Source organism: Mytilus trossulus, chromosome 6 (assembly GCF_036588685.1).
Source record: "Mytilus trossulus isolate FHL-02 chromosome 6, PNRI_Mtr1.1.1.hap1, whole genome shotgun sequence".
NCBI classification, from domain to species: Eukaryota; Metazoa; Mollusca; class Bivalvia; order Mytilida; family Mytilidae; genus Mytilus; species Mytilus trossulus.
The window spans coordinates 44,294,528-44,320,590 of record NC_086378.1 but is presented as its reverse complement, the minus strand read 5'-3'; the positions used below and the strand labels follow the sequence as shown (position 1 = coordinate 44,320,590).

At 31.6% G+C, this 26,063-nt stretch overlaps 1 protein-coding gene and 1 long non-coding RNA gene across 3 annotated transcripts in view; one reads left to right on the top strand and one right to left on the bottom strand.

The window, feature by feature from the left end:
* The window catches only part of LOC134722726 (von Willebrand factor D and EGF domain-containing protein-like), a 50,840-nt gene that overhangs the window by 21,328 nt on the left and 3,449 nt on the right, over positions 1-26,063 (bottom strand). The window contains exons 4-5 of the mRNA XM_063586347.1: positions 25,676-25,953; positions 24,974-25,060 (exon numbers count right to left, since the gene is read on the bottom strand). Of these exons, the coding sequence (XP_063442417.1) occupies positions 24,974-25,060; positions 25,676-25,953 (365 nt within the window). The remainder of the gene's footprint in view (positions 1-24,973; positions 25,061-25,675; positions 25,954-26,063) is intronic.
* LOC134723437 (uncharacterized) lies at positions 1,565-23,773 on the top strand. Of its 2 annotated transcripts, none has more exons than XR_010108066.1 (3): positions 1,565-1,681; positions 22,463-22,550; positions 23,112-23,773. It is a non-coding gene; the product is annotated as an uncharacterized LOC134723437 (long non-coding RNA). The 2 variants fall into 2 exon arrangements; XR_010108067.1 differs by lacking the exon at positions 1,565-1,681 and adding an exon at positions 21,875-22,207.

Below are 26,063 nucleotides of genomic sequence, written 5' to 3'. Positions count from 1 at the left end.
TTTGACAACATATGACTTGAATTGACTCTTCCTATACGGTTAAAGATGTAGACAAATAACTGAACTACTGAGTATAACAAAGATACGGTTGTCCATGAAGCTCACTATAAATAATATCTTTTGAGGACATATTTCTTGTTTGTATGACCTCGCCCTTTTACAAATTTAAAGAGTAGAATTAGATTAAACATGCTTAATGTGAAAATACAAAATTTTTCCCTATATTTTATTTCCTCAGGCTTCCGAAATCATCTTGTTAGAAAAGCAAAAAAATGACCAAGCCGAATCGCTACAGCACTATCTATTTATTGAGACCATAGAGAAAGAAGTAACCATTAATTAGTTCCCTAAAAAATATATAAACCAGTCTATGTTGACACTTATAGCTATATATGAACTTATATGCAAATGAAAGGGTTAAAGTGTTGCATGTGATACCCTTAGTGACAGAAACAAAATAATTAAATAAGAGTCTAGTGTTCACGGCCAAAGTATTTTTAATCATGTTTAATCGTGACAGAAAGCCGATGCATGCCTTATGAAAAGAAGTACACTCTTTGATCACCAATTCACGTCTTTATCTATAATACTAAAATTACGAGGTCCAATTTATCAGCCGGCATCACGTTAAAACGATGAATCAAAGAATTCAACTTTATTTATAACTAATAAAGTACAATGGTGTAGATTAAAAATTACACCACTCCAGACCCTTTTGTATTCCAGATAATTAATATTGCCAATAATTAACAAGTTCCGGATCGAATCCGATACCGATACCAATTTAGTATATTCACCTGTTACTTTAATCTTATATGTACGTTCCGCATCTGACAGGCGCACCACCAAATGGTGTATTTGATTTTGCCTTAAACACGGGTCATACTCACAGGGTCGACACAACTAAATTCAATCATTGTCAAATTGTTCCCTATTGTAGTTTTTTAATTAGTAAGATTTTCTAAGATAACAATAGTAATACTAAAAAATTGGACTTAACTTGAAATATTAAAGGCGTATAGGTACAGTTTTCAATTTGTTAGCGGGCATGACGTAAAACAGCGAATCAAAGAGTTGAACTTTATTGGACAATGCTGTTGATTAAAAATACTCAATTCAAGGACCTGAATATTACCAATAATTGAAGAGTTCTAGGTCGACGGGTTCAAACAGAAAGATTTGAAAGCAGAGAAACTGTTTCTTATAATCGGCACGACTTTTATCAGATGATAATACCAATACTAAAATAAGGCTTACGCATAGTTATATACTTTAATTCAGTCACGGACCCGCGATATCACGGGTGTGTTCTAGTAGTTTTAAAAATTGCGAAAACAATACCAAACTCTATCAATTGCAAGACGATATCTTTTTCCTAGTGCCATAGTTTTTCGAAAATTGAATGATGATACTCATCGTAATCAATATCTTATTATTATATTGCCTTAAACAAAATATCTTAGAACCGTTACCTCTATTACGAACTTGAAGGCCCTACGGTGACCTATAGATGTTAATTTCTGCGTCATTGTGGTCTCTTGTTGAGAGTCGTTTCATTGACAATCATACCACATCTCTAATTTTATATTGATATATGGGATGTCTTTTTTTTATTTAGAAATCTTGTAAACGGAATGAGAAAACTACAGCAGAAAAAGATATCATGATCAAGAACTTGGAGGTATGTTCATAATATTTGATTTGATTGTAATGCCTTTGGCAAAGTGAATCAGTGAAATCTATAATATGTGTATGCAATGTAGTTTTAAGCTATCAACCGTTATAGTTCTGTCTTCTCCGCAAAATATCAACGAGCACCCAAAAGAAAACATATATTTATATTATTTTTAAGTTCAGATTTGCACGTTGTGTAACAATTCAGCTTTTTTCGAAAACCGGTCGGGATCCAGTTCGCGGAAAAGGTGGGGAGGGGGTGTAAACCCCTGAACATCATGATACATTTGCATTTTTTGTGAACTTCAAAAATAATCTAAAAGTTATTTCCAGCCATGTGTCATTGCTGGAACGATTTCACACTTAATTGAAATATTTGTTTGCGTTTTACTTCACGTTAAATTGGGCCACATTTGTTCATGTTATGTGTCTGTCCGAAATCAGTAATTTAGTGGTCGTTTTGGCTGCTGTTTGTGATCTATGATTTAATTTCTATTTATCGGTCGTTGATATTCACGTTTAAATTTTTATACTCCACCTACAATAGAAGAGGGGCATTATGTTTTCTGGTCTGTGCCTCCGTCCGTTCGTCCGTTCGTTCATTCGTTCGTGCGGCCATTCGCTTCAGGTTAATGTTTTAGGTCAAGGTAGTTTTTAAGAAGTTGAAGTCCAATCAACTTGAAACTTTATACACATGTTCCCCATGATATGATCTTTGTAATTTTAATGCCAAATTATAGTTTTGGCCCCAATTTCATGGTCCACTGAACATAAAAAATGATAGTGCGAAGTTCAGGTTAAAGTTTTTGGTCAAGGTAGTTTTTGAAGAAGTTGAAGTTACATCAACTTGAAACTTAGTACACACGTTCCCTATGAAATAATCTTAATAATTAAAGTTTCGACCACAATTTCACGGTCCACTGAACATAGAAAATGATAGTGCGAGTGGGGCATCCGTGTACTATGGACATATTCTTGTTTGACATTATGTTAAATCGTATTTTTAGCTCACCTGTCGTCGTTAACTTTTACAAAAAATTTCTCCTCTGAAACTTCTTGGCCAAATAAAATCAAACTTTGCCACAATCATCATTGGGGTATCTAGTTTAAAAATTGTGTCCGGTGACCCGGCCAACCAACCAAGATGGCCGCCATGGCTAAAAATAGAACATAGGGGTAAAATGCAGTTTTTGGCTTATAACTCAAAAACCAAAGAATTTAGAGCAAATCTGACATGGGTAAAATTGTTTATCAGGTTAAGATATATCTGCCCTGAAATTTTCAGATGAAACTGACATTCCGTTGTTAGGTTGCTGCCCCTGAATTGGTAATTTTAAGGAAATTTTGCTGTTTTTAGTTATCATCTTGAATATTATTATAGATAGAAACATGTTCTTGGATTAATTTGCACTTCTCATAAGTGCAAATTGGAACCACACTTTTTTTTGTCGTAGAATCATCAAATTTGGCAATAATGTACCTCTGGAGATAAATAACACAATACAAAAAAAAATTTGGTATGGCTCGCCCGGTTCGGCAACTGGAGCGAAAACAGTGACAAAATCCTGTAGGATATTTTTTTCTCCCATAGGATTTTTAAAAATCCTACAGGATTTTGAGAAAACCTATAGGATAAAGTCATAATCCCGTAGGATATTTTAAATATCCTATGGGATATATAAATCCTATCGGATTTATTTATCCTATAGGAAAATTTATCTCCTATGGGATAAAATTAATATCCTATGGGATTTAAAATCCTGTAGGATTTCACAAAAAAGTGTTAAATCCGATAGGATTTTTTTTATCCTATAGGATTATCATGAAAGACTTTTTGTCAGAAACTAATGTCCCTTAGGATATTTTTTTCTCCTAAGGGATTTATTTTGTCCTGTGGGATGTTTTTTCTCCCATAGGATATTTTTTTCTCCTACCGGATTTTTTTCTCTCCCTTAGGATAAATTTTGTCCTGTAGGATATTTTGTTTTCCCTTAGGATTAACTTTGTCCTATAGGATTATTTTTTCTCCCATAGGATTAAATTTTGATATGTTTTGTCATCTAAGATGGATTCGTCAGTTTTGTTGGTATTTTACAAACGTTAACAATTGTTGCCATATAGATATTGATAACTACGTAGCTGCTACGATATTGAACTCAACCTTTGTATTTAGCCTAGCTGCTAAATAGATATTGATACCAGGGTTGGGTTCAATATCGTAGCGGCTACGTAGCTGCTATCAATATTTATGTTAAGACTAGTCTATAGCTACACATTCAATAGTCAAAATCTACGTAGCACTTCGTAGCTGCTACGATATTGAACTCGACCCATCTACGTAGCCGCTACGATATTGAACACGACCTTGGGTTGTGTTCAATATCTTATCGGCTATATAGGGCTATGTAGGTCTATGTAGATTTATGACTATTAAACGGGTGGCTAGCCTACCTGCTACATAGATATTAATAGCAGCTAAGCTAGATACTCGTTCAATAGTCATAAATACGTCGCACTACGTAGCTGCTAAGATATTGAACGCAACCCTGAAAAGGGTCGTTATAGTTTCCATAATTATCGAAACGGATACATGGAAATATTACTTTATAGGATTCTGCAAATCTTGCCTTCGTATATGGTTTTCATGATATTAATTATTAATGGGTCTGATTAATAAATGTTGTTTGTTTTACGTCCTGTGGCAAATATTTCATGTATGTTCATAACGAGAACACATTAATTATACATACAATAGGTAGGCTTTTCATAGCAAATATGAAAGGTCGACTGAGAGAATGGACATGGAACTTGGAATGGTAATGCAAAATGAGGATATATTGAATAAAAAACAGAACTGCCTCAATTAATTGTGCAAGAGTACCAAATGCGCAAAAGTCTTCTGTGTATGAAATCTATGCTTAAATCGACCATCGTTTTTCACGTACAGTTTTCAATAATATCAATTGGTGAAATGCATTTTGATGGCTTAAATAAAAGTTCTTTTAGATTGGATTATTTATTGCACTTTAGTTTTTTTGGTATGATACTATATTTTTCTGACAGCTTCAGATTTCTCTTGGTTATGTTTTTGCACTTAGTGCGGGAAATCGTGGGTTCAAATCCCGGCCTGGTCAATCCAAATATGTCAACATTTAAAATTGCTGTTCCTCCGCTAAGCAAGTGGAATTAATAATTTAATTACACCTCTCCTCCATTACATAATATATCTGTAAAAAAGACAGGTATGCTCGAGTGGCTAAATGATGTCTTAATGCGGAGTGTTACCTTGTGAACTAGCGCGTTAAAAATCTTTCTCGACACTATCAGTCTAGAACAGGGTTCATATTTAGTATAACATTTGGAACTTGAATTTGTCTCTGGGCAGGTATGGATATAAGGCATATTCAACGTTCATTATGTATCTACTAAATCGTTAATAAATAGAGAAGTATTTTCCTTGTACTGATTTTTATTTCATGTACTTGGTTTGATTTCCACGAATTGATATTATAAAAATGGTATGGTTAAACTTTTCACAAAATATGTATGTGCCTTTTGTGATATTTTTAATGGCAGGTAATATGAAATTAGCTCCTTACTTCATTTAAACATGCCGGGACGTTGTTTTTTTTTGGCTTGATAAGGTGTATAGGGATCTCTCTATAAAAACAAACCAAATGACTGTAAAAAAAACTTTCAATATCTTGATTGTCTGTGTTGTTGGGTTGTTGTCTCATCAATATTTACTCTTATTCCCTTTTTTCGAACCCAAAGGATAGACTTGAGCACAGAAATATTGTCCACTCTTGACTTCATCAGCTCGGCTTTCGACTTAACCTTGCTGAAAAAGTGAAGCCCCCCCTCCCCCCCCCCCCTATTCCTACCAACGTGAAAATTAGTTAACAGGCTAAAATGGCCACTACGATGCTTTATGCTGTTGCTTTTTAATCACTGCCTATTGCAGATATAATTCCCGGTTTTTGACAGAATAAAAAGTAGATGTGGTTCGATTGTGAATGAGACAACTTCAAACAAATGCTTTCCACCAAGGTTCACATGAAGCTGATGAACGCAAATTTATATAAAAAAAGAAGATGTGGTATGATTGCCAAAGAGACGAATGACATATAAATTAACAACTATACATGTAGTTCACCTTACGGCTTTCCACAATGAGCAAAGCTTTTGTATCTAATTTTATGTAATATGATTAATGTATTGCCTTGTGTCGTTTCTTTTGTTTACCAGTATATTGAATGTCTCTGGTGGTATGAATCTTACTTCATAAAATTTAAAATTATACCCTTTTTCAATAATAGGCTACCGCAATAAAGATATAAGCTTAATAAAATAATTATTTCAGATTTCCAATCTTTCAGGAAATGTCATACGGGACAAGGATGAGTTTTAATGGCGAAAATCAGGAGTTTCAGAAAAGGGGGAATAGAAACAATTATGCCAAAAAACAGTTTAACTTGCGAAGCTTTCTTTGGTATTCAATGTTACAAAAATAGTTATTCTTTTGTAGATTTAGAACTTGGAACACAATTAAAAAAATGTCTATTGAAATTGGTAGATGGCAAAATATTTAAAGAGAACGTTTTATTTATTATATTTTTTATATACTTTATGTAAAATTAGGTGAAATTGAGGACGAGTTTCATTATAAAGTTGAAACAAAACGAAAAGTGTATTTAACGTTTTTGTAAATAGCTTCTCAAATATTGAATTGATTTTATCAAAACAAAAAGTATAAGATCAAAAATTAAATTTTCTATCAAGATTCTTTATTTCTTATAAAACCAAGTTAATGGTACAAGGAAAGATATTTTTACATATAATAACATACAGATTTTGCGCATGACAAGTTTGCACAAAACGAGCAACAAGAATTAGAGATTGGGGATCAACTTGGAGAACATACATCCATTTTGATAATTCTAATTAATTTACACAAATTTTTCAATACACGAATATTTTTTGAAATAAATAAAGTGCCGGATGCATATCTTTAACTTGCCTTGGGTATACTTTTTATGTCCCTATTCGTACAGGAAGTCCTGTGTTGTTATTTAGACGTACCGATCCACAATATCTGACACACATTTACAAAACAGGTCATTTGTAATATAAGCTGGAAAAATTTCATAGTTTTAGAATAAAGCGGAGCATCGCAATTGCGTTAAGATAAATTAATATCTAATTTCCTACCAAAAGATATTGGTTTTTGTTTTCAATTCTTACTCAAATTTAGATATAGAGTTGACACTGCAATGTTTTGTATCAGGTTTATTCCACTCATTTTGCATTTGCCTGTGTTCTATCCTTTTAAAAACCTTGCGGTGAGGCATGGTTTCTGACATCAGAAAAATAAATGAAGTATAGCCCACTGGACGTTAAGCAACCAAGTATTAAACCTCAACTTTCCGTGAAGTGTGTACAATTATTTGTATTTTTAAAATTAAAAAAAAAGGATAAACATTTCCAAAAACTGAAAATATTTGAGAAGACGCTATTACCTTAGAAGTAAAAAAAATTACCAGACAGAATAAACACGGCAGAAACAAACAAACGAAAAAAAAACAAGAGAAAAATTTGAAATACCATATTCATGTTAAAATCGATATATACAAGCGGATTATAAACGGGGCAGGGTTGAGCGAACATGAATTTCTACTAATTACACTAAAGGTGTCAATCAACTGATTGAAGCACGTGTCGAGAAAATATTTGATAACTTTCTAACTAAAAATGCGGTACGTCTAAACACTGCTAAGGACTCCTTAGTGCACTAAGGACTATACAATGCCACTAAGGACTAGAAGGACTACTGTTATACGTGTTATATTTGCATATTCTGTTAAAGATTGATATTTAATGCATAAATTTCAAATTTTATGGAAAAATAATCATAAATAAAAAAGATATTCAACATTTTCTAGGCACGTGCCCATTTTTCTCTGATATACCGAAAATCAATGAACCGATTGACACGTGCCAAATAATATAACAACTGATTAAACAATCATATATTCTTTAATTTAAGAAATTGACAATTGTATCGAAAAGATTAATACTTGATTATCAAAATAAAATGTGTTGTTCTTATCTAAAAGTTAAAATGATTAAAAGGACAAATAATTTTGCTTTTGTTTCATTTATTTCCCGACATAGATATAGGAAGATGTGGTGTGAGTGCCAATGAGACAACTCTCCATCCAAATAACAATTTAAAAATTAAACCATTATAGGTTAAGGTACGGCCTTCAACACGGAGCCTTGGCTCACACCGAACAACAAGCTATAAAGGGCCCCAAAATTACTAGTGTAAAACCATTCAAACGGGAAAACCAACGGTCTAATCTATATAAACAAAAAGAGAAACGAGAAACACGTATATATTACATAAACAAACGACAACTACTGTACATCAGGGGTGGTGTTCTCGAAGCTATCTTAGGATTAGGACGTGTCCTAAGTCTATCTTATGACAAGTCTTTATCCTAAGTCGTGTTCTCGAAGCTCTCTTAACTTATGATATATCTCATTTTTCGTCCTAACTTTAGGACACCCAACAAGGTGTCTTAAGAGCATCCTATCTTCATCCTAGTGTAATAAAGTTTGGATTTCGCTTTTTGCTCATTATTTTACGTGAAAATGAACATGAAATGAAACGCACCATCGGTTATTAACTCGTAAATAAAGAAAAGGTGCATGATTTTAAACTTTGAACTTCGTGATTCACGATACGATTATACTAAAAATTTAATTCTCTTTTCAAAACAAATTGTTTTCCAGTTCAAATAACAATCTATTTTTATATAATTACATTGGTAATTATGCAATTTATTCTGTACATGTTATTATAAAATTCGTAAACGATTTTATTAAATGTTTTCGTCATTAATAAATGTTTTATCAACAAATATCTTTAACGATTTAAAATTTCTACTTAGGATATGTTTAGGACGTCCTAACATAAGATTCGTCTGAGATAGCTTCGAGACACAACTTAAGAGTGTCCTAAGTTGATCTTAAGTCCGTCCTTAAATTGGTCTTATCTATGACTTAGGACTAATCCTAGGATACTTTCGAGAACACCACCCCAGAGATTCCTAGTTATTTGCCATAGGTTTTAATGTTGATGCGCGCCAACTAATAAGTAGGAGTGTGGTCAGCTTGGTAAAATGTTCATGTAAGAGACATGAAGACAAAATGAATATATATATTTATAACTTTTTTGTTTTTATTTTAATTCCGACAAAGATGCGTTACGAGTGGCTTCACTAAAACATGAGTAAATTCCGAAAAAAACCCTATAAATCATGATTTTTATTTGTCCACTTTCTATTACTGCTTTTTACGTACTAGTACGAAAAACGATTGAATTGATAAAAAATCATGTGGAGTCCTTGTGATTTATCAAAACCACTAGTTTTCAACCAGTTTGATATCAGTTTACAAAGGCGGTACTTATTAATTTGAAATTGTTAGACATTTGTCTTTTTTTTTCTTCTAAAAGTAAAAGAAGTTTAAAATAATCATCTACCGAATTTTAGTCAGATTAGGTTTTATTTCTAATATATGAAAGAGAAATGTTTTTCAAAATGTTCCACAGTGTTTAGTATATTATTTACGAATAATTTCCTGCATTTGTTAATTTAAAGTTAAAGATATAATGTTGAGAGTGCTTTGTAAAAATTACTCACTGTTGAAGGCCGTATGGGTAACTTAAAGTTATTAATTTCTGTGCCATTTTGTCTCTTGTGAATAGTTGTCTCTTCACCAACCCTACAACATCATTTTTTATATTGGTTGCAAAAATTTATTATCGTATTGAACTCGTTTTTGTCCAGAAATTTATTGCTCAAACGTGTTCTTCATATGATAATAAAATTTAAAAATGAACCATAGCATACGCACAAAAACATGATTTCTGTCTAAATCCGTCTGTTTTCTTGTAGCTTGCATTAAATAAGTTTGGTTACATGTAGTAAATATTTATTATCAGATGGATTTTTTTTTGTCCCCAAATACATTGCTCAAACGTCTTCATATGTAAATTAAAAAAAAGATAAAATTTTGAAAAAGTACCATCGCAAACGCACAAGGGTGGTTGCATGTAGTAAAAAGTTTATTATCTTATTGATTACGTGTTGTCCAGTAATACATTGCTTAACGTCTCCATATAAGAAAATAAATTTTGAAAAGTGCACCACAAGAAACAAAATAATGTGTTTCGGCTCCATACCTGTTCGAACGCATGTTCGTCGTCGCCCGTATTCTGTCATTTTATTTTATTAATATATGAACATCAAATTAAAAAACCTTCAATACACTTGAGAAAAAATACTTCTTCATTCTGAAAAAAACACATTAATAGTATTTCAACAACAATTCTTTTTTTTTTACCAATGTTGTCCATTAAACACATCAAATACTATGATTCCCGTGTAATCAGTTATGTAATATGACACGTGTCAAACGGTTCATTGACTTTCGGCACATCAAAGAAATACGGGCACGTGTCTAAATAATGTTGAATATCTTATTCATCTATGATTATGTTTCTACAAAAATTGAAATTTATGCATTAAATATCATTCTCTACCATAATATGAAAAGAAATTGCATGTAACAGCACCCCATCTAGTCCTTAGTGGCATGTTATAAGTACTTAGTGCACTAAGGACTCCTTAGCAGTGTTTAGATCGACGCACCCTAAAAATGACATAATTATAAAATTTGATTTATGATTTTTTACAAAGTCTTTTTCTAGATGCCATATCCGTTGTGATAGTATCATTCCATCAGGTTCTTAGTGCACATTTTTGTTCTTAGTGAACTAAGGAGGTCCTTTGCAGTATTTCTACGAATCACATGATTTACATGTATGCTGAGGGAAAAGTCGCACATGTTTTTATTAGTAGGACGAAAGTCACAAAAATGTAATCCAATTGTACACGTTGGGGAAAAGTCTGTGAGAAAGGTTTAAATATTTTTATTTAACATCTTCATATTTTTATCTGCGAAATCATAATTTCGCTAGCCGTTAAGACGGAACGATATTCCATACCGCAGATACCATTTAATGATAGACTTTGTAAATTTTTTAGTTCGAACTGTGTGGAAAACAAAATACATGTGTTAATGGTCTGTCCCGTTTATATACAGACTTCCGATATGAACTTTTTCAAACATCACGTGAACATATTAACTTTGACTATAATCAAGAATAATCAAGATTTTATTCATAACCTCAGACACATACTTGTGTACAAGAGGACAATATATACATACATATTAAGATAATACATAGCGAGACAGGACAAACGGAACACAAATACATAGTATATTTTAAAAGACAATTGGTATAATTAAATAAAGTATTTTATGATTTTCTTCACAAAAATTGATAAATTCCTTTGAACTTGTACGTTACAAATAGACAACAAGCCAGTGAACTTGTTCTTGCTTGGATTCATTACATAGTAATTTGGTATAAACTTTGATCTAAGAGCAGAAACATCAGCATATTTACAGGTAAACAATATATGAAACTCATCCCCTATTCCCTCATTACATAATGTACATATTCTATTTTCCCTCGCAATCCCCGCCCATCTACCCGTCTCAATAGGTAACTTCAAATTCGAGCATCGAAGTATAGAAATGTAATATCTGTCCTTGGGTAATAATCGCAATAGATACGGTTCCAAACCAAACTCGAGTTTGAATAAAGAATAGAATTCACCCCTAGATGCATTATGTATCTGCGAGAACCAATGCTGATAGTAATGATCTGTTAATCGCTGTTTAACCATACTTTTTAACCAAAATGGACTTCAGATATTTTATTAGCAACTATTTTGTTTTCTCTGTCTTGTTGTAAATATTGTACATAATTGCATGTCTTCTCTATACCTATGTATATGGTTTATTGGGAATAAAGATATATATTAACCAATCAATATTTACAACTAATTGATCGTTCCATATAAAACTTAGACCTGTATCATCAAATATAGATTTTACATATTGAATCCATTTAAATTTGGTAGGATTATTTTCATGTAGCTTAATCATAAGTCTTAAAAGGATATTTGACAGTTTGCTCTCTGTTTTAATAGTTCTACACCAGAATGATGCCATCCTAAGTTTTATAGTGATATCTAACGGAATGACAGAATGAACACAGAGAAAAGACGCAGTGCTCATATGAACTGTAAATACATACAAAAGTTTTAAGCTCGTACAATAAATAGGTTTTTTTATTAGAAGAAAAAAGTGTTCATGAAATTATGATTTACAAACAATATATCTTCAGTATTATTTTTGTCTTTCTTTGTGCATATTTGTTTCTTACATAAAGGTTACTGTGATGTGTTTCAAATAAAATCCCAAGTTTATATACCTTTATTTTCTTTTGCAAAGATAATTTTATTATAATATCTATCATCAGAATATTAGCATTTTAATAAAGATTTTATTCGTAAATTTTGTTACTTATATCAGAGACATATAATACATATGTATTATATGTCTCTGCTTATATTAAATGTGGATATTATTTTAATTTCATCAAAGATTTACTAAAAAAATCCTGGATTTCATTGATAAAGATGTGTGTTGTAACTATTTCATAATTGTATATATTTTAATTAATTTTATTGTAAATTTAGTGTCTCGTAATTTTATGAAGGCTGGCTATCGATCTTTGTTTTAACTGTTAGACCAATGTGCGACACTATAATGAAATCGGCAATGGACATTTGAGCGCATTGACAGGACATTTGAGCGAAAAAAAAAGGACGTTTGAGCGCCAAAGTATAGGACATTTGAGCGCCTAAATTTTAGGACATTTGAGCAAAAATAAGAATAAGCGTAGGACATTTGAGCGAAAACAAGTCTTGGATAGAGAATTGTCTTATTGGCAATCATACCACATTTTCTTACGAATATAGTTCATTAAATGAGGAGTTTACCAACAAAAAGATTAAAACATATTTTAATTGTAAAAAACAAAGCACTAAAAACAAAGCACAGTCATAAAACAGGAGTTTACCAACAAAAAGATTAAAACATCTTTTAATTGTAAACAAAGCACTAAAATTATCAGGGAAAATTTCGCTCAAATGTCCTGTCTGAAAACTCAGGTAAGGTTAATATCCCGGCGCTCAAATGTCCTATGAAGTCAGCGCTCAAATGACCCTATGTGCTTTTTTCTTTTTCGCTCAAATGTCCTATGCCCAATGAAATAATCATTATATTCATCTTTTATATTTAATCTCATTTACCAGATTAAAATTTCACACCTAATTGAACATTGAAGATGTACGCTCACCACTATGTGTATATACCAAGAAACTGCTAGGTGTGAAAATAAGATGAGTCAATTTTATGAGGACCTGTACGGGGGTCCTTAATTCTATTATTGATCAGTCTTTTTCTGTGTTCTTTATATATAAGCACTTCGTCATTCTCTTTTCCTTATTTTTTCTCTATGTTTCTGTAGTCATTATTTATTTTCCTTTATTCGGCACTTTTAACCCATTATTCTCTATTCATCGACCCCATCTTGACCCTCTTTTTTAATGAACCGTTAGAAAATACGTCTCGAATGTGGCAGCATACAGTCCACGACATTATAAACTAGTAAGGCACAACCTTTGATTAATAAACTAGAATAAATATACTAATAAATTTTAAAGATAATATATATTTTTTACAATTTCGTTCGTCCGTTTTTTATCGACAAATGGTTCAGGGTTTTTCCGCAGTTTTAAGTAACGTTATAATATATATATATATATATATTATAGAATAGCTTAAAAGCAGATACATATATTTATTTCGTGTCAAACCATTTCTTGGAACTTGTGAAGCTTTTTATGATAAATGGATTTTTTTTTTCGATTGACCTATTGATATCCAATTTGTTTTATAAAGTTATTTAACCAATTGAAATACCAAACACATGACGAAAAAACGGTCGCCAAAAACGTATTCATAGTCAAACTGTTTGTACACACGTGCGTGATAAACGGTCCATGATTGAATGATCATGAATTTCAATCGATTACACAGATTGTAATCAATATTGAACGTGGCACGTGTCGATAAAATATTAATTTTGTAATTCTTATTAATTATTAATATAAAATATTGAATTATTTATTTTGAAATAGTTTACTTCTATAATTCATTCCTTAGTGCCAATTATATCATATCGTCTGGTCCCTTGTACTTGCATCACTTTTTATTAAAATTTTCATCAGAATCTTTCGACAATTTCGATCACACAGATGAAGCTTTAAAAAGTTGAAAAATATTTTCACGAGTCAAACAGTTGACGTGCTTTCTTTATCATGTTTAAGCATGCGAGAATGTATTCTTAAAAAAATCTAAGAGACACAGAAAACGTAATACTACTAGTTTACGAAATCATTCAATTTTGCATAAAGATGATAACTCTAACTTAAAAAAAACGTTCAGAAATATGAAAAGGAAAAGATGGAATTCCTTCTTGAACAAAATACAAAACTAGTAAACGGTGAATGTATATGTACTACTGTAGACTTTGTTATGATGACCTTTAACTTAATAAATATATATTTTTTATTATTTCAATCAACAGGTAAACCTTAATTATTTTTTTTTCCGGAAAAGTAAGATATTTATTTGCGGAAACGTAATTTTTTTTTTCCCCGGAATCGTCATTTTTTTTTCTCTGGAAAATAATATAATATTATATGTCTCTGGTAATACCAATTTGCGGAAACGTAAAAACGCCGCTACTAATTTCGGAAAAGTAATGCACGAAAATGCGGAAACGTGAAGTTGGATTTTTGGGAGAAAAAAATAACTACTAAAGGACATGTTAGCGCCGACATGAGTTGTATGAAAATATTTTCAAAACAACCATATCATTAAGAAGGAATGTTTACATGCTATACTCTCGTACTAGTATTACACGGTTCTTGTGGCGTTCACCTTAGACACACATCGTTTTAACGATGTTTAACAAGAATACCCATATTTAGTGGACAAGCAATTTATTCTTTTTTTCTGTTATTGAATACCGAGAAAGAAAATAAATCCCGAAATTAATTTGGAACTTTGATACTCACTAGTTTCCCATCAAAATATTCACAATTAATGTTCGTCCAGTGGCATATATAACAATCTTATTTCTATATGCAATCAACAATGAGCAAAACCCTAACCTTATAGTCATCTATAAAACCCCGAAATGACAAATGTAAAAACAATTCAAACGAGAAAACTAACGGCCTGATTTATGTACAAAATGTGAAAATTCCTTGATAACCTGAATTTTCTTAATTATTTGCCTACAATATATAAGTCACTGTTTAAGAAAAATAAAAGATAAAATTCTTGGACTATTATATTCACGTTAGTATAATAGTCCCAGAATTAAAGTGTTGATAAAATAAGAGCCTCACATTTGAAAGTTTTAAAACATTTCGAAGATAAAAAAAAATATATATACAAAACAGACTTTTTCGTTCATATTGTAACAGGAATAAGGCAGTTAGTTTTCTCGACTGAATTGTTTTACATTGTCATTTCGGGGCCTTGTATAACAGACTATGCGGTATGGACTTTGCTCATTGTCGAAGGCCGTACAGTGACCTATAGTTGTTTATTGTTGTGTCAATTTGGTCTCTTGTGTTCAGTGGTCTCATTGGCAATCATACCACATCTTTATTATATATTTAAATCATTTTACAAGACATAAAACTGTTATTTTATTGTGTGTTACTGTTGCAGACAATTCTTTTCAAATATTAAAAACTATTTTAATTCTATGGAATTTTGCATTTGCACCCGCTTGAAAAAAATAAAACCATATAAAGAAGCAACATCGAAATTCTCTGTTCTTTAAGCGGCATTTTCACATGAGTAAAATATAAGGTCAACGTTTGAAACTTTCCGTAGAACAACGTCAAAATCGTTGTTTTATAAGGAACGTCGTGTAACGCTAAGTGGCACCAATACCGTGCATAACGTCAATATAAATCTGTGATTTTACTATGTCCACAATTTTAATGAACCAAAGCAAGTTAAACATCGTCCTGTATCCTGTGAACATGTTCCTGCTGTATCTAAATCAAATTGGTTCTCTTCTTCTTCTTTTGGTATACAATAGTCGATCGACATTCGATGATTACATACTGTTGGCATACGTGGACTAGTCTATTTACAAAACTTTTACCCCAATTTATTCAAAATATATGTTTTTTTCTTATGTTTAATGTATATGTTACAGTAAATAGGTGAAATTAGGAATTACATGTAATTACTAAAATTTAGGAATTACAGGTAATTCCCGGTGCACTTAGTTAATACAAGTAATTCCTGAAATGGCCCAGTTATTACCAGTAATTACTAATTTTAAAACGAGTTTTTACACCTATTTACTGACTGCTAAAACAATGTTGTATTATGGTCAGATGATCAAAAGTTATGGTTATACTAACTAGAAGATCAGTTAGTACTCTTAAAATATTGAATGGTTGATTTGTATTCAAAATATCTTGAATAAATATGGACTTTCAAATATTTAGTTAAATCAGAGTAACTTTAGTTTTAATTCAAAATGGTTAAAGTTGAGCATTATACAGAAAAATTTTGACCAATTTCAGCAGACATGGAAATCAGAAATGGAAAATTCTCCCAAAGCATTATGTTTTAACTTTTTTCAAAAAATCTTTGAGTTTGAAGAATATTTAGACTTATTACCTTATAAATTTCAGATAACGTTGTGAAGGTTAAGACCTGGAATGAACTGTTACGTGCATGAGCTTCGAGATATAAAAAAATAAATATATATTTTTTTGGTTGTTAAATCATTAATAAAAATGATATAGTGAAATTATAATTCACTGTTAGTAGCCAATCTAGTTCTATTTTGTTAAATTAGCTGAGAAACAAGGTTGATGAGTTGTGCACTTGCGAGTGAATATTTAGACCTCATTGAATACTAGTACGTATTCATGTGACCTTCAATTCAACCCCTAGCTGAAGATGGGTTATCGATGTATTAAGCTATTAAAATTGTAAGGGTTTTGCAGAACAAATAGTCTCGCCTACTTTTGCTGTTAATCGCAGGCTCAACAAAAATGAGGAAAAAATATTAAAATTTTCCTCTAAAATACTATCTTTTGACTAGTACTATAAGAAGCTTCTGTTAAAGTTGGGTAAAAATCCAGGGTGGTTTATAAAATCTAATGTTTTAAAAACTTTAACTGCAGAGTGTATGTAATGTTAAATGGGAAAAAAATAGTCCATTTATCATGTTTATAAGTAATATAGGAAAAAAAGTACAATCTTTATTTTTGGATATTATCTTATGATCATAAACGTTTAGCTTCTGTCCAAGTTTGATAGAAATCAAAGATATTTGGAGAAAGTTATTCTAAAGTTTTAAACCACAGTGCATGATTGAGATTTTAGTTTAACAAAATTATGAAAATCAATTTTGGATTGATATCATTGTCTTGCATGCATATACTTACGGAGTTTCAAGACCTATAAAACAACCATTTTCCAGTTTCAATTCACAAACACTAAAGAGTATGCACTTTTGATGTGCCTTATATTCCTACATCCTCAAGTAAGCTCCCTTAAAATCCCTTCCCCTTTACTTTCTTATTTGGTATCTTGAGTTATGTTTTTTTTTTTTAAACGAAAACATCAAGTTAGTAAATAGCTGTAAAAATGACCCAAAAAATCAGTAATTACCAGTAATCACTGAAACAACTAGGAAATACATGTAATTACTAAATTGGCTAGTAATTACAGGTATTTACTGAAATGTTTAGTAATTACGTGTAATTCCTAATTTCACCTATTTACTGTAACATATACATGTATATATTTTAAATTGCGCTATAGTTCCGTAACTTTCTACCCAGTCGTATAAACGAATCGTCGACAAGTGCGTACATTTTTTTAAATCAATATTTCTGGTATGTTCCAATCTGTCCTTCACTTTTCTGGTATGTTCCAATCTGTCCTTCACTATTGACATCGAGTATATATTACATTTTCCCAAATTCAACCTTGGAAAAAAATATTTAAATAGATTGTAATTTCATCAAATCTTATTTTTTCAGTATTATTTATATTTTTATGAATTATATTCTTTACACCAGAAATGTTATTTATAAACAAGCGTATGAGTTTAGTTATGACAAGTAAGACAGAGTTGTATATTATACATCTGATAGTTCAAAATGGAAAGTTATAAGTTATCGGCCGTGTACACTGATCATTACCTGCAGAAGTGAAACGATGCATGAACTTGCAAGTCCGACAGGAAATCGCTTGAATACCTGGACGTGTCACCTCACACCCCTTACAATACCTTTGGAAGTAATACCTTTAGGCATGCTGGTGATCAGATGAGGGAAGATCAGAATTTATTTGAAATAAGTTTATTACTTTAAAGAATTATGAACAAATTAGATTTTCGAAAACAATTTTCACGGAACACTTATTCATGATTTCAACTTTGACTTTTTACTTAATTCCAATATTAACAGTTTAAAAACAGACCATGGTAATTTAAAAAAATGCAAAAAAATTCCGTATAAAGTTAGTTAGTCGGATAAAACAACAGTACGATTGACAAGATATCGACACGCAATTACGACTACATCCTTATTCTTTCTAAAAGAGATTCCCAGGCAACCTCAGAATATAAAGTTTCAGGTTTTGTAAATATTAGTAGACCTGTTACTATTCTTGCGGCCTCTAATTGCAAATTTTCTAATTTCCAAGGATCCGTGTTGAAGGCTGTTCTTTGAATTATTCAATTTTTAAATAAAATATGTTTAAACTTAACGGAGCCTTGGCTATAAAAAGCCTCAAATGTTGAAGGCTATTCTTTGACCTATTAAATTTTTAATAGTCTTCAAATTTCAACAAAATTCTGCGTAAGGGACCACAACTTGGAAATTAAGGTAGGTTTTTATAAAAAAAAAAATCAAAGAGAACACAGAGTAAAGTTTTAAAATTTTTGATGGATAGGAACATTTTTTCTCCATTGCCAAATCAACTGTAGTATTAGCACTCATACCACTAATTATATTTATATCTATTTTCAGCATAGAATATCTCAGTTTGTTATTGTCGACATTTCTATTACATTTTCTTGATAAAACTTTTTAATACATGAATAAACATTTTAACAAGCTGACCATATTCTAATTTAAGAGTTGGCGCCCATCAAAGCCATGCACACGAAAATATTTATAGGAAGAGAAATAATATATAAATAACATATAGCTGAGAGGGTGATAGAGCAGATTGGTACCCCGAGAAAACATTGTCAACCGCGGCGAAGCCAAGGTTGACAATGCTTTTTCAAGGGGTTCCAATCTGCTCTATCACCCTCTCAGCTATGTGTTATTTAATTTATTATACTGAATTTTCTGTTATTACTGTCGATTTTTTAAAATATAAAGTAATAAACTGTGACATCTTGTACATAACAATCCGTATTTATAAAGCGCACATTTGATCAAACGTCTCCGTGAAGGGTAATAGAGTATTTGCCATAGGATAGTGTCGTATTGAATAAAGCGCGCATGTACTTGATCAAACGTCTCTGTGAAGGTTGATAGAGTATTTGGCATAGGATAGAGTCGTATTTGATAAAGCGCACACTTGATCAAGCGTCTCCATGAAGGGTAATAGAGTAAATTGACACCCTCGTTTTAGCCAATCAAAATCTGGCATTTTGACATGAAGTATAATAAAACAAATTAAAGCACAATGATTTGTCCTTTAAATCTCTGAAATTATCAGCAATAATATATTTTTTTTTTAAAGTTTTAGTTACGAATGATATTCTTGCCTTACATGTTGATGTGTCTGTTGTCAGGGATGCACATAGACCTAGGTGAACAATACTGTCTTTAGTTACATCTAGTTTTTAGTTCCATAAAATTTCAGTTATTGTCAAATTTTGTTGAAGAATTTATTGTTGAAAGTTAATGTAAATGTTCAGTTGCAAATACTACATGCATATTGAGGACACAATCGAAGAAGTATGGTTACTGGCAAATCTATTCAGGCATCTCCACAATAAAAATATCTTCACGGAAAGAAAGCTATACTCAATAAAAATCAAAAACACTTATGTACGATTTCTCAAAGTTGTTTAAGTAATTGTAGTGTATTGGATATACCCGTTGGACACATGTTTCTGTCTTGTCATTACTTTCAATGAAAAGCTGGTGGTATTCTTAGCCCCAACACCATGTGTTGTTTTAAAATTGCTTCTGATTTTATTCACAGTTTTTATTCAGATGGTGTCACAGTCATGTCTCAGTACCTAACAAGTCGGTTGAGTACAGGAACCCTGATGAGTTCAAAATGATGAGTCCTCTATGCAGAAAGAAAATTCCGCACATAGAGGCGGGCCTCTTTTGGTCATTAAACAATAATGTATAATAGTTCAGTGAAATGGTTGCTACACTAAACACTAAAATGCACTTTTGAACTTAAATTGAAAAAAAGCACATGAGATTACCAAAGGATAAAGGTTTCTGCTTTGAGTCAGGCGATGAATGTATACTCATGACTTTTGATATTTCAACCGGCCCCTATTCCTTTAGCAAATGAGGAATAAACAACCACAATGCATTAAACAAGAGAAAACTCGATTTAAAAGAAGCCAGAGTTAGATGTAGAAATAGGTAACAGACGAAACTACGCAAATGGCAATAATAAACACAAAATAACAAACGGACCAGTAGCAGTAACTCAATGCAAGCTCCATGTTTGAAGTACACTTATCGGTAATTTGTATCATTGGTAGAAAAATTAATAATTCTTAAACAGTAATATCTGGGAATATTTGGTCTGCTCCAATAAAATAATATCCTTACCTACTACAAAAACATATAGAACTATTCTCTGTTCTTTTGGTTTTGTTCACAAATAGATTTTTCCCTAATAAGATATTTAATTCTCCTATAGGATACTTATTTCTCCTATAGGATATTTCTTTCTCCCATAGGATTTTTTTCTCTCTTATGAGTTGCTTTGATCTCCCATAGGATTTTTAATCTCCCTTAGGATTTTTAATCTCCCTTAGGATTTATTTATTACCCTTAGGATTTTTAATCTCCCTTAGGATTTATTTATTACCCTTAGGATTCTTTTTTATCCCACAGGATATTTTTTCTGTAATGAAATCCCTTAGGATATTACTTAATCCTATCGGATATTTTTAATCCCATGGGATTATTTTATTAGACTAATATCCTGTAGGATAAAAAATATCCTACAGGAAATGCTTTTATTTTTCCTAAGGGACTTTTTTAATCCTAAGGGAGAAAATATATCCCATAGGATATTTTTATTCTCCTAAGGGATTACAAATCCCTTAGGATTTAAATATCCTGTAGGATATAAAAAATATCCTATGGGATTATGACTTTATCCTATAGGATTTCTCAAAATCCTGTAGGATTTTTAAAAATCCTATGGGAGAAAAAAATATCCTACAGGATTTTGTCACTATTTTCACTCCAGTTGCCGAACCGGGCGAGCCACCCCAAATTTTTTTTTGTATTGTGTTATTTATCCCCAGAGGTACATTATTGCCAAATTTGATGACTCTACGACAAAAAAAAGTGTGGTTCCAATTTGCACTTATGAGAAGTGCAAATTAATCCAAGAACATGTTTAGAGATAAACTGTAAACAGCAATAATGTTCAGCAAAGTAAGATTTACAAATAAGTCAACATGACCAAATTGGTCAGTTGACCACTTTAGGAGTTATTGCCCTTTATAGTAAATTTTTAACCATTTTTCGTAAATCTTGGTAATCTTTTAGAAAAATCTTCTCCTCTGACACTACTGGGCCAAATTTATTGAAACTTGGCCACAATCGTCATTGGGGTATCTAGTTTAACAATTGTGTTCAGTAACTCGGCCAACCAACCAAGATGGCCGCCATGGCTAAAAATAGAACATCGGGGTAAAATGCAGTTTTTGGCTTATAACTCAAAAACCAAAGCATTAAGAGCAAATTTGACAGGAAGTTAGATTGTTGATCAGGTCAAGATCTACCTTCCCTGGAATTTTCAGATGAATTTGATTATCGGTTGTTAGGTTGCTGCTCCTGAAATGGTAATTTGAGGAAATTTCGCTGTTTTTTTGTTATTATCTTGAATATTATTATAGATAGAGATAAACTGTAAACAGCAATAATGTACAGCAAAGTAAGAACTAAAAAAAAGTCAACATGACCAAAATAGTCAATAGACCCCCTAAGGAGTTATTGCCCTTCAAAGTAAATATTTAACAATTTTCACAAAATTTGTAGATTTTCACTAACATTTTCCACAGAAACTACTGTTATTAATAGAGATAATTGTAAGCAGCAAACATGTTTAGTAAAGTAAGATCTACAAACCCATCACCATCACCAAAACACAATTTTGTCATGAATCCATCTGTGTACAATGTTTAATATTAACATAGACCAAGGTGAGCGACACAGGCTCTTTAGAGCCTCTAGTTTAAGCTTACGGCATATGATTGCTTATTGTTGAATATTGTTCAGTAAAATATAGCTGCTTACATCCAAATCAATTTACGTCTATGTGATAGTGTCACTAGAAATCATACCACATCTTTGTATACCTATCTAGTTTAAACGTAATATTTCAATAAAATTAAACGCAGCATTCAAACAGAGGTGAAATTCTTAAGATGATTACATTGTTTTAAATTTTTTCTCAGGATTTCGGAGCGAACGAAAAAGTAATACGCTTCTGGAAACCGGAAAAGAAATGGTATAATGCAACAGTCCTAGAAAAAACTAAATCAGGTAAACCATGATATAAATTAAAGAGAGATTACAAAAGAACGATAATTAATGAATTGATTGATAGTCAGGTAGTTTTTGTTGTTGTTTAAGGCCACATTGTGCACCCTAGGCTATATCATAGACATAGGAAGATGTGGTATGTGTGCCAATGAGACAAGTCTCCATCCATGTAACAATTTATAAAAGTAAACCATTATAGGTCAAGGTACGGCCTTCAACACGGATCTTTGGCACACACTGAGCAGCAAGCTATAACTATCACTAGTGTAAAACAATTCAAACAGGAAAACGAATAGCGGTCTAATTTAAAAATGACCGTTTGCATTTATTGGCTGAGAAAATTGGCGTATCTGGAGAGAACACAGAGCATCACATGTCTTATCAACAGAAACAATGTACATAGCATTCGAAGTAAAAAGACTCACTAAGGATTCAACATTTCGATAAAGTCAAGGGAAACATCGTATGAAAGGAAAGATGAAGATATATTTGATTTATTTTAATATGCTTAATATGTGTTTGGTTTTCTGTCCCTTTGATTGGATAGTCTCTATTTTACAGGTTACAAAGTCGTATTTGCAGACGGAAACTTAGTAAGAGTGTTAAGTCTACAGAATCTACGAAAAAAGACATCGAGATGAATTCAGCTGAAGGTGTTTTGTTTAACAAAACACTTTCATATATATATGAACTTACAAGAAACTCACAAGTCATCTGATAATGTTCTCAAAACGGGATATAATAAATAATATCAACAACACAAGGAAGCTGTATTTCCTTGTCCTTGAACAAAAGACATTTCACATCAGTCAAATGATCTTATATATCTATACATGTATACAAGAATGAACAAGGTTATATATATTGTTTAATTTATATTGGGACATTATCATGATATCCCAATGATAAAAAACAAACATTCACAGAATAAGCTTGTTTGGTCTGAATGTGGTTGTAATTTAATATGACAAACTGTATGTAGAATAATAAGTAATTATCACACCATCAATGAGACAACATCAATGACGAAAATAAATAGATGAAAAAGTATGCAAAAATCATCAACAATAGATAGATGTGCATAGAATAAGTTATAAATCGCCAAGTGTGTTTCAATATTATGCACATAAAGCTGTTCAATATAGTTGCAATATTAAAACATGTAACAATGTGTCATAGAGCACTTTTTATAGTCATTAGTAAACACAATCTTAGCATATTAAAATTTATGATGATGTAATTACAAACATTGCGTTGTCCGATTATTTTCGACTTATGAGTTTGAATGTTCTTCTGGTATCATTTGTTTCTCTTTTAAGGAGGTTTGTTCCTAATGATGACGATTTAACGTAAGCTCCTCGTGGTTTTAAGCAATCTGTATTCAAATCATTCTGCCTTTTTTATACGGATAACAACAACATATTCAAACATTTTGTCAGGAATCTGATGTTCAGTAGATGTCGTTTGTTGATGTGGTTCATAAGTGTTTCTCGTTTCTCGTTTTTGATATAGATTAGACCATTGGTCTTCCCGTTTTAATGGTTTTGCGCTAGTCATTTTGGGCCCTTTATAGCTTGCTGTTCGGTAGGAGCCAACTGAAGGCTCCGTGTTGAAGACCTTTTTTTATACCTATAATGTTGTTTTGTTTACAAATTTGGACCTGGATGGAGAGTTGTCTCATTTTTACACATTTGTTTCATAAGAAGTCAAATGTCTAAACACTGTCTAAATTTCACGACTTGGGATGACAGTTTTAGTACAAACAATTATTTAATTTGCCGTAAATTTGAATCTTATGAGATTATGGGGAAATTTCCCCAATTTGTAGTCAACAATATCTAATATGAACATGATGAGATTATGGGGAAATTACCCCAATTTGTAGTCAATAATATCTAATATGAACATGATGAGATTATGGGGAAATTTCCCCAATTGATAGTCAACAATATTTCTATGATTTGAACATAATGAGATTATGGGGAAATTTCCCCATTTGATGGTCAGCAATATTAAAGCTTGTATTTTCTTATTAATTATCTTATCGTGGGGATTTCCGCATTCTGATGTTTTGGTTGTAAATGTGAATGTGGGGATATTTCCCCATTCTAATGTTATTGGTTTTATATGTGTATGTGGGGATTTTCTCCACTGGTACGTTTTTCAATTCAAGAAGACTATTTTTCTTCATTGAGTGGGAAGATTTACTCAAATTTGATAACATCAAGTAAGCGCATTTCCATTATCTTATAGATTTGTTGACAAAAAGTGTTAATTTCAATTCACATCGTCAACCGAATTTGAAACCACCAAAAAAAGAGAATAAAATAGAAATTCTCTTTTTCAAATAGAATGCGTTATATACTTTGATCTAAGTTGAGTATAAAGAGAGCTTTTTGTGATATTCAGCTACATTTGCTTACATAGAGTCCAGCTTTAAAGACCGGACTATACACATATGGGCCTGGTGTTGATTCGTTTGAATTTCTCATTCTGATAGCACATTTCACCTGCAACATATATTTTAATTGATCAGCAACCTAACTCGATTTTCTTTTATCCGATATTTTTTGTATGTTTAAAATTTCGGTATTTTTCTGTATTAGCATTCAGCGTTATGATTATTTATAAACAGAACTGTTTGACTAAGTATGAGAATAACATGCAATAAAGTGACCTACGCTATAAAAAATAACGAATTTCCAAAAAAAATATATCCATTCTGCACTCGAAAGGTTGTTGTTTAAAAAAAATCAAAAAATCCATAGCAAGACAATATTATGTATGAATATTTGCGAGCCTTCTCCGAAAGAAATAACTATCTATGCATTTTTCAATCATGTTTAATTAAAGATTTGCGTTTGTCATTTGCTTTAATAAAAATTACAAAGCATTTTCATTAGTAAAACCAACATATATTTATATTAGATAAACAATAATTTACGTTGAGTGTTATACATTTTGTTTCAATCATTTTGAAACAACCCAGTGTTGTTTTCTTATTTCGAAACCCTACTATAAAATTTGTTGTTTTTAACCAAATGATTTCATGAATTCTTAACCTATTCTAACACAAATGTGAATGTGTTCTGTGAAAACCCTTATGAAAAGATAATATAACATACCTCCATGTTCATTTTGTATTTATCATGCCAATCCATTTCTTTCAGAACAATGGCATCAGTGATATTTTTGAACAACAAGTTGTTGTTGTTTTTAATAACATTTCCACATATCAACCAGTAAACGTCATAGAAATATGTTTCGTTGGATTGGTCTTCAAATACGCATTTAAAAATTGGAATTAAACTTGGCGTTGGATCTACATTAGGTATCGGGAAAATTTCACCTTCTGTTAAAAGAGCTTCAACTTCCACGGATATGCTGTTCGTTGGAAAATTAGCTAAAATAATAAACATGCGCAAATTCGAATACAATTAAATAAAATTTAGAAGGGAGAACAGTAGCATGAGTCTGAAACATTTCAAACCCCATCATGAAAAACACTAATGC